The sequence below is a fragment of the Canis lupus genome, chromosome 1 (assembly GCF_048164855.1).
Source record: "Canis lupus baileyi chromosome 1, mCanLup2.hap1, whole genome shotgun sequence".
Taxonomy (NCBI): domain Eukaryota; kingdom Metazoa; phylum Chordata; class Mammalia; order Carnivora; family Canidae; genus Canis; species Canis lupus.
In genome coordinates, this window is record NC_132838.1 from 104,177,944 (window position 1) to 104,188,371 (window position 10,428).

At 42.8% G+C, this 10,428-nt stretch overlaps 1 protein-coding gene across 1 annotated transcript; it reads left to right on the forward strand.

Moving 5' to 3' along the window:
* The first annotated feature begins 7,952 nt into the window (after window positions 1–7,952).
* LOC140600254 (vomeronasal type-1 receptor 4-like) lies at window positions 7,953–8,931 on the forward strand. Its single transcript, XM_072768423.1, has one exon. It carries the CDS (start codon window positions 7,981–7,983, stop codon window positions 8,929–8,931), a length of 951 nt encoding a protein of 316 aa, XP_072624524.1. The 5' UTR covers window positions 7,953–7,980.
* The last annotated feature ends 1,497 nt before the right edge of the window (window positions 8,932–10,428 follow it).

The window sequence follows — 10,428 nt, forward strand, 5'->3', positions numbered from 1 at the left end:
TAGTCCTATTCCCTACAATTTTTTTTAAACCAATGATCGGTAAGCAGAAGAGATAGAAAAGTCCAGGTCAAGTATTTAAATCCTTGTTTTTTTTTTTTTTTTTTCTCATTAAACTTTTGTTTTAATGGGTCTCAAAATTCTGTGACAGATTTTTGGTCAAGTTGTTTCCATTAAAAAGTACTGATTTTAAAAACTAATAACTAAAACTGCCACACACGCACAAAAAAAAAAAAAAAAAAACAAATGGTCCACAAAACATTCTCCTTTCCTTCTGAAGGTTTTACGATGCATTGTTATCATTAACCAGTCTTTTACTATTAAACTTAAATGGCCAATTGACACAAACAGTTCTGAGACCGTTCTTCCACCACTGATTAAGACTGGGGTGGCAGGTATTAGGGATAATATTCATTTAGCCTTCTGAGCTTTCTGGGCAGACTTGGTGACTTTGCCAGCTCCAGCTGCCTTCTTGTCCACTGCTTTGATGACACCCACAGCAACTGTCTGTCTCATGTCACGAACAGCAAAACGGCCCAGAGGAGGATAGTCAGAGAAGCTCTCAACACACATAGGTTTGCCAGGAACCATATCAACAATGGCAGCATCCCCAGATTTCAAGAACTTGGGACCATCTTCCAGCTTCTTTCCAGAACGACGATCTATCTTTTCCTTCAGCTCAGCAAACTTGCAAGCAATGTGAGCTGTGTGACAATCCAGCACAGATGCATATCCAGCACTGATTTGGCCTGGATGGTTCAGGATATCACCTGAGCTGTGAAGCCAGCTGCTTCCATTGGTGGGTCATTTTTGCTGTCACCAGCCACATTGCCACGACGAACATCTTTGACAGATACGTTCTTGACATTGAAGCCCACATTGTCCCCAGGAAGAGCCTCACTCAAAGCTTCATGGTGCATTTCAACAGACTTTACTTCAGTTGTAACATTGACTGGAGCAAAGGTGACCACCATACCAGGCTTAAGAACACCAGTCTCCACTCGACCCACTGGGACAGTACCAATACCACCAATTTTGTAGACGTCTTGGAGAGGCAGACGCAAGGGCTTATCAGTTGGACGAGTTGGTGGCAGAATGCAATCCAGGGCTTCAAGCAGTGTGGTTCCAGTGGCATTCCCATCTTTACGGGTGACTTTCCATCCCTTGAACCAAGGCATGTTAGCACTTGGCTCCAGCATGTTGTCACCATTCCAACCAGAAATTGGCACAAATGCTACTGTGTCGGGGTTGTAGCCAATTTTCTTAATGTAGGTGCTGACTTCTTTAACGATTTCCTCGTATCTCTTCTGGCTGTAGGGTGGTTCAGTGGAATCCATTTTGTTAACACCAACAATTAGTTGTTTTACACCCAGTGTGTAAGCCAGAAGGGCATGCTCACGGGTCTGCCCATTCTTGGAGATACCTGCTTCAAATTCACCAACACCAGCAGCAACAATCAGGACAGCACAGTCAGCCTGAGATGTGCCTGTAATCATGTTTTTGATAAAGTCTCTGTGTCCTGGGGCATCAATGATGGTCACGTAATACTTGCTGGTCTCGAATTTCCACAGGGAGATATCAATGGTGATACCACGTTCACATTCAGCTTTCAGTTTATCCAAGACCCAGGCATACTTGAAGGAGCCTTTTCCCATCTCAGCAGCCTCCTTCTCAAATTTTTCGATAGTTCTTTTGTCGATCCCACCACATTTGTAGATCAGATGGCCAGTAGTGGTAGACTTGCCCGAATCTACGTGTCCAATGACGACGATGTTGATGTGAGTCTTCTCCTTTCCCATTTTGGTTTAGGTTTAGCGGTGGTTTTCACGACACCTGTGTTCTGGCGGCAAACCCGTTGCGAAAAAGCTATTTAAATCCTTATGGGAATATGGGACACCTAGTGCCCCATGCCCGGGGTGTTTGAGGATTGACTCATATCATGCTTGTGAGGTTCCTGACACAGTGCACCATTAGCTACATGTGAGCATCTGGTAGATGGTCAATAAACATTACATCAATGAATGTCTGCACGTTGTTGTCCAAATACAGACTTGCTCAGACGTTACTGACTTCTCAAGTCTTCTGGAAACTTTGGGGAGAAAGTAACCACTATGACCTTCCAGGTCCTTCTTCCCTAACACTAACACACCAACAGTGTTAGTGTGAAGGTGGTGGCTATGAGGGGCTCCTGTGTGCTGTATCTGCTTTCTCTGGCTTCATGCTACTGATATGGGGTCTTGGGGGGCAGCATCAGCAAAACAGGGAAACTTGCTTGCTAAAGCTGCGAGTTCATGGGATCCACTCCAAACCTGCAAAATCACCATTTCTTAGCGTGGGTCCCTAGTACCTAATGACTTCAAGACTATCACCTGTGGCCCTGGCCCAGTCAATCTATTGGATGGGAGGAATACCAATTTTGCTTTAATTACCTGTTCCAGGTGATTGTAGGTATACCAGGGGCATGAAGCCTCCCAGGTACACTTAGGAGAGCTGACTACAGGCTGTGGTCCCAGGGGAGGTAACAGGGTCTGCCACAGGTGGGTTTGCAGGGGTCAGGTCAGCGCGAGGGTGACCTTTTTTTCCTGTTTTTTAAGTAAACTATACCTCCAACATGTGGATGGACCACATGACCCCTGAGATCAAATGTTGCATGCTCCACCAATGGAGCCAACGAGGCACATTTCTGCATTTCAAGGCCCTTCTGCCTGGGATGTAGTGGGAGCAGGTGGAGGGGCTTTGCTGGAATCTTGAAGGCACATTCTCCAGATGCATATGTTATTCCTCCACATAATCTCACTTCCAGAAGAAGCCTAGAGAAGGAAGAGAAAGCTATAGGCAGGTTCTCAGGTAAATGTGTCCTGGGTCAGGAGCCATGTTCTCTTTTGCTGGTGAATGGCCATGGATTTGGAACATGCAAACATTTACTTCTCCACCTCTGGTGATCCTGTCTAACATGCATGTTTTCAGCTACTATTTTTTCCTGTTTATCTCATGACAGTGTGGGTTCGGTCTTTAGAACACTTCTCCCCTGTGTCCCAAAGCCTCCTCTCAACTTTCTCCAGCCTGGCTGCCTTTATGTCCTGAGCACTCCCCCTGTGATTTAAAGGCCTTATTATTGGAAATATTCCCTTTGTGATAGAGCTACGTCTGGTTGCGTCAATACCCAGATTGAGGACGGGCTCAGGTTCTGGGCTATCGACAGGGATAACATTAATGTATAGGCTCCATCTGGATGCTCCATCAGCTCTGTGTGGACCAGGATTAGAAAATGTGCAAACAAGGGCACCTGGGTGGCTCAGTGGGTTAAACGTCTGACTCTTGATTTGGGCTAGGGTCTTGATCTCAGGGTCATGGTTTTGAGTCCCATGTTAGGATCTATGAACCCACTTAAAAGTTAAAAAAAATAAGAAAATGCACAAATAATCAGGATGGCATTAGGGGTCTAAAATAATTCAGAACTTTCTGAAAAAGAGAACCTTGGTATGTAGATTGCTACAGAAACACTATTTAAATACACTGGGAATTATAGGACTCAGAAGCTAAATGTGGCTTTAAATTTGTGTAAATCTGATGTTTTCTCATGATTAGGTTCAGATTATTTTTTTCTTTACAAGTTAGATACTTTTTATTGTAATTCATGTATTTCGTAGAAACAGGAATGTGCAAACAGATCAGGGTAATATGAAAAAAAAAGTTTTCAAACTGCAGTTCTGTGCATGTTGCTTTGTTTACATCTGGAACAGGTTCTCCCCCACATGAGGAACAGCAGCTGTACTTGCCGGATGCCTCCTGGTGATGCAGCCCTGGACACACGTGGCTGGGCTCACAGGGTGGTAGGAGCAGCAGCTCTGTCAGTAGGAGGAGTATTTGCAGGAGACAGTGCATCTGTAGGAACTGATGGTGGAGCAGGAGCAGCTGGGGTCTATGTGCAGCCCAGGTGACCGAGGTCCAAAGCAGGTGACACAGGGAGACACTGGTGCAGGCTGGAGGTGCGGGGTACAGTTCATTTTATTTTTCCAACAATACCATGACAGTGATGTGTGCTGGGACCTGATATCAATATGTTCTACCTCAGCTGATGTTACCTTCGTTTGCTTGGTTCAGGTGCTCTCTGCCAGATTCCTCCACTGTGAAGCTAATTCAATTTTCAAGTCAGTACAGTTTGTTCTTTGCCAAAAATATGGTTCCTGAGTGATTTACTCAGAGATGTGCATAAAACATAATGTTTAATCTGGAAAGTCCCCTCTCTTTTTTGTCTTTGCTTAGAGTTTGTTTGGGAAATGAAGACTCTCATCTTTGTCTACTTGGAGATAGTTGCTTTTTCGGGTGCAGGATCTAAATCATTTAGGCATTGGTCCTGCAAATTTCCATCGTATCCAGACTCACGTCACAGACACACTCTTCTTAATTGCTGCATAACAATCATATTAATATGCACCAAGTATCTTGACATTCTGAAATAGAACTCCCAAATGATCAACAAAATAAACTTTATCCTTTTTTTAAACGAATTTACTTATTAAATGCAGAGATTATGCCCCACCCCAGAACTGAATCAGACCCTGTATTTTAACAAGATCTCTAGTTCATGGTTGTATATATGAAATTTTTGAGAAGTACCTTCTGAAGTAAACACCATGACTTTCCCATTGAGAGAGAGAACACTATTTATTTATTTATTTATTTAAAAAAAAACAGGAAAGCCTGTTTATTTTTTTAAGATTTTATTTATTTGTTTATTCATGAGAGACACACACACACACAGAGAAAAGCAGAGACATAGGCAGAGGGAGAAGCAGGTTCCATTCAGGGAGCCCGACGTGGGACTAGATCCCAGGTCTCCAGGATCAGGCCCTGGACTGAAGGCGGCGCTAAACTGCTGAGCCACCCCGGCTTCCCAAGATACACAATTTATAGATGATATAAATAAAGTATCCAAAGATATATATGTATTCCTATGTTGATATCCTAATTTACTGTCCTTGAAAGTCAGGATTTTTTTTTTTTTAAGATTCTATGTATTTATTCATGAGAGACACACAGAGAGGGGCAGACACTTTGGCAGAGGGAAATGGAGGCTCCCTACTGGCAGCCTGACCGAGGACTCAATCCCAGCATCCGGGGGTCACCACCTGAGCCAAAGGCAGATGCTCAACCACTGAGCCCCCGAGGTGCCAATCAGGGAATATTTTGTGGCAGTAATCATCTCAATGTGTAACTCAGGCCACTCACCTAAGTCAGAATCAGTGCTTTTAACTCTATCTTAGGTAAAATTAAGAACTCTGCCCAATATCCCCTAGGTAAAAGTATTATTTGTTTCAGGGACAGTTGGCAATCAGGGATGTGGCCACAGATTTCTCTCAAGAGCAGTGGGAGTGCCTGGATCCTACTCAATGGAATTTCAACTGGTGCTTATTGTTAACAATTCCGGGAAAAATTTAAGTGGCTAGAACTATGGTAATCTTCCTCTGCTCTTGATTTAAGTAAGTTGCATTGGGTCACTGATAGTTGAAAGTAGTAAAATCTGCCTCTAACAAATTTGACCCTCATAGTTTATGAGGACACTGTTCTGTTTCTACTTCCTATCACCAGTGAGGGGTCAATACAGCTGTTTACTTTCCTACAAAAGATCCATAGTAATTGGCATTGATTTATGCAGAAGACTCAACATTGCAACCGAGTCATTGCAAATCAGTGATTTCTAACGTGAAATACCACGTCACGCACTGCTTTCATTTGTATCTGTTCAGAAATCCTCAGGTGATGCATGTGTCATTGTTGTCTATGCTCATAGCTTACACATGGTGCATATGACAGTCTGAAGATAAGGAAAATGGCGTGGTTTTTTTTTTGGCAAAATGACTTCTTATGGAAGTTCTCTGCAAATGCAGGGAACGTGTATGTGCTTCCTCACCTGTCAGACCACAGATTTTCCTGCCCACTTTGTTGCAGTGTTGGGATAATGGTGTTCAAAGGAGCCAAAGTTTGCCAGCATCTGCCTGTAGGGACCATGAAGAAAGAGCCTTTCTCAAACACTCCAGAGTTCTCATGGGAGACGCTGAAAGGCAACATGTAATTGTTTTGTTTGGTTGATTTTTTTAGCTGTAATTATCAACTGGAAAAAGATTTCTAGAAACATTCCCTGTCCTAGACCGCACTCTGATTGCCGCTGTGGGAGAAATGACAAGTGCAGTTGAGGAGGGAGGTGAGGTCACAGGATCCTGATCTCATATCTCAGGGTCTGGCTGCCTCCTCTTGGCACCTGCAGCGGCTGGTGTCACCTTCAGGCCAGCTCACTGTCCTCACAGCAGGAAGGAGGTGGTGGTTTCTGTTTCAACCAGAGATGCAGAGTCTACCATGAAAGCCTGGCTATCAGAAGTCTGGGTAAGTGGTTCTTTTAGGAAAGGTGCTGCTTCTGGGTTTGACCTCGGTCCAATGTCAGAGCCACACTGGAAGGAGAAATAATTCCTGGGGCATCAGCTAAGCTAAGCAAGGCAGATGAGGTCCTTCATATCACCCAGTGATGATGGCTCCTATGCTCATGTCTGTGTCATTGACAATGACTGTTATTTTGGTCCTTAGACCTGCTACTCTGTCTACCTCACAGGACCCCTAGCCTAAGTTTCAGGATTCCCAGAATTGTGCTTGTTAACACATTCACACTTGTAATAGCCAGATGAATCCATGTGTACCATATAGTAATGTACAGAATCAGTGTATTCAAGTTACAATTGTTAGAATAGAAACGTTTTCTTTAGCTCTGGGTGTCTGATGCAATTAATGGAGACAGTAATTGTGCTTGTACTGAATGCACCTGTGGTCTGTAGGTTGTAGTAGGACTTCTTGAGGCTAGGGAGAGATTAAGGAAAAGGTAACTGAGTTTCAGGCAATAGCTGTCAGGATTGAAAGTATCTTAGGATATTTGATTTAAAAATATTCCAATATTGATTCAAAGTATCTACTATTGCAATTTCTAAAATAGACACAATTTCATCCCTAGAGATTGAGTTTTGCACGTCTCTTACATTTTAATAGTTTTCAAAAACCATGCATGATTGCTAGTAATTTTATGAACTTGGTATTAATAAGTAAATAAGTATATGATCTGAAAAGAATAATCATTTGCATTTTTTTTCTACACTAATAACCATGCAGTGTTGTTTCATGTCCTGTATTTCAGGGTATGGCTTGAGTTTTTTCAAAGTTTCCTGTGATAAATGCCATTGTGTTTTTGTTCCTGGCATAAAAGCAAACAAATCTTTCTACCCCCTTCTTTATATCAAGCCATTCTTCCCTTTATTAAATCTGCTCCTTATGGGGCAGACTCCTGTGGTATTAAACTATAATCCATACATCTGCATTTAATAAGATTTCAAAATCTTCTTTCATAACTGACATAGACCTATAGGATAAATCTCTCTATATAAATAGAAACTCTTAAAATCAAAATTATGACATTACCTCTAATCTAAAACCAAACATAAAAGGAAACTAAAGATACATCTGAATTATCTGACAAACACCAGAAACTACCTTTTTAGTGTTGCTAGGTGGTTCAAAGCACTGTGTTTATTCCCAGCACCAGGCATTTTCAAGTTCCCACTCTGCCCCTAACCAGCATAGGGATTTCTACAAGTCATTTAACTTCTATTTACCTGATCTTTGTAATTGCCTTTTCTCTGTAATTAAATGGACAGTAGTGTGTGCCTCATAGCTTTGTGAAGAATCAGAGATTCCCACGTATATGCTCTTCATGGAGATCTCTTTTACATTTTCTCTTTAGGTTATATATTTAACTCTTGAAAAAAAAAACTCTTAATAAAAGACAAAAACCATAACCTTAGACATACCTAAGATAGAGCTAATATAGTAAATGGAGCATCTTGGGATTTGGTTGACACTCTGAATGTAGTACCTGCCTTCAATTACCACACAGAATCCAATGGCTTTGAAGAGGAGCATCAGTCCCTGAGAACCGACTGGATGGCCACCGGGGATCTGGTGGTAGGCATGGTCTTCTTATCACAGACTATCCTTGGAATCCTGGGGAACTTCTCTCTTCTTTGCCATTATCTCCTCCTCCACTTTACTGGGTGCAGGGCAAGGTGCACGGACCTGATTCTCAGGCACCTAACCATAGCCAACTCCTTGGTCATTATCACTAAAGGAGTCCCGCAGACCATGGCAGCTTTTGGGTTGAAATATTACTCCCAGGATTTTAGATGCAGTCTTCTTTTCTTTGTTCAAAGAGTGGCCAGGGGTGTGTCCATGGAGAGCACCTGCCTCCTGAGTGTCTTCCAGGCCATCACCATTAGCCCCCAGAACTCCATGTGGGCAGTGCTTAAAGGGAAAGCTCCCAGATACATTGTCCCCTCCACCACTGTGTGCTGGATCCTGAACATATTGATAAACACCATTTTTCCTCTTTCTGTGATTGGCAAGTGGATGGATGCAAACATCACGAGAAAAACTGATTATGGATACTGTTCTTCAGTATTTTACCATAAACTCATAGCCTCACTGTTTGTAGCATGGCTTTCATTCAGTGACATTTTAGCTTTGGGGCTCATGCTCTGGGCCAGCGGCTCCATGGTTTCCATCCTGTACAGACACAAGCAGCGGGTCCAACACATTCACACAACCAGGCACTCCACCAGGTCCTCTGTGGAGTCCAGAGCCACACAAAGCATCCTGGTCCTGGTGAGCACCTTTGTATTTTTTTATGCCCTCTCATCCATTTGTCAGATTTGTCTGTCTTTTTTAAATACCTCAAGTCGGTTGATGGTGAGCATGTCTGCATTCTTTACTATGTGTTTTCCTTTTCTCAGCCCCTTTGTGCTCATGAGCTATGACTCCAGAGTGACCCGATTCAGCTTTGCCTGGAGAACGAAAGAAAATTCTAACATTTTGGGGCACCTGGGTCGCTCAGTCTGATAAGTGTCTGCCTTTGGTTTGGGTCCTGATCTCAGGGTCCTGAGATTGAGTCCTGCAACGAGCTCCCAGCTCAGCAGGCAGCCTGTGGCTCTCTCTCCCTCTGCTCTCCCCCTGCTCGTGCTCTCCCTCTCTCTCAAATAAATAAATCTTTGCAAAATTTCTCCTCATTGGATATGTGGTTTTTGTTTTGTTTTCCACAGTATTCCAGTGTACATGCACTCATTCCCCCATAGATTGGTAGAATTGTGAGCACAGTTATGCAAGGGGCACATCATAAAGGCAGGCAGAGGCACGCATCACATGCACATGCATACATAGTGACATGTGTACGTATACGTGATACCAGTAAAACTAGATATACACACGCAATTACATCATGTTTCTTAGCTCTCCAGCAATAATATGGAGAAGTGTACAGTAAGAAATGTAGAAATAATATTAAAGAAGATAATGACAAACAGCTTCAACTCTATTTGGTATTTGTATCTTCCTTCCCAATTTGTTGTTTAAAATTACATATAGGGGTGCCTGCATGGCTCAATCAATTAACCACCTGCCCTCGATTCAGGTCATGATCTCAGGGTCCTAAAGTTGAGTTTCACATCTGGCTTCCTGCTCAGTGAGGAGCCTGCTTGTCCCCTCTGCCTGCCACTCCCCCTGATAGTACTCTCTAAAGATAAATAAAATCTTAAAAAAAAAAAAAAAATGGTCGAAGAGTCCTGAAGTTCTTCACTCTACCACTTACCATGTTCTATCTTCTAAAAATTTTTTTAAAGTAATTCTAGGCAATTAACTTACAGTGTTAAGTATCTCTTGGTTGTTAACCTAGGTATTGCGGCAACTTAAGAAACTAAAGCATGATATTATTAGATACTGCTGACTTCTATCATGACAATGGAAGGGAGCGATGCCACCAATCTATTCACATCCTCACAATTTTCTAATTGCTCCTCTGTATTTAAAACATTAATATGCATGCACAGGTCCTCCGTGGACAGCTCCGTGAAGTTTCACAAGTGAACACACCTCTACACGCAACAGAGCACTGTCAGCCTGGCAGAGGCTGCCTCCTTGGTGCCCCTCTCAATCACTTTGTTTAAGGGTCACCCTAGGACATCTAAGATCTGAATCCCCTACCTCTTTGCCTTTGATACAAAAGGAATCCTGTAGCACAAACTCTTTTGTATTTTCATTGTTCAATTCCATGTGTTTGTGATTTTATTGGTACTATCAGCAGGTGGTTGTTTATCATCTACTGGCATCGGTGATTGGATCTCATTGTGAGAAAATCAAACAATTTAATCACTATGCTAATGAAGCACATGGGGCTGGTTTTCTCTTTGGTGCTATTAGAATGATGCTGATGCTGGGACGTCTGGGTGGCTCAGTGGCTGAGCATCTGTCTTTGGCTACAGAATTTTTTTTTGTCCTAAAATTGAGTCCCACATCGGGCTCCCTGCATGGAGCCTGCTTCTCCCTCTGCCTGTGTCTCTGCCT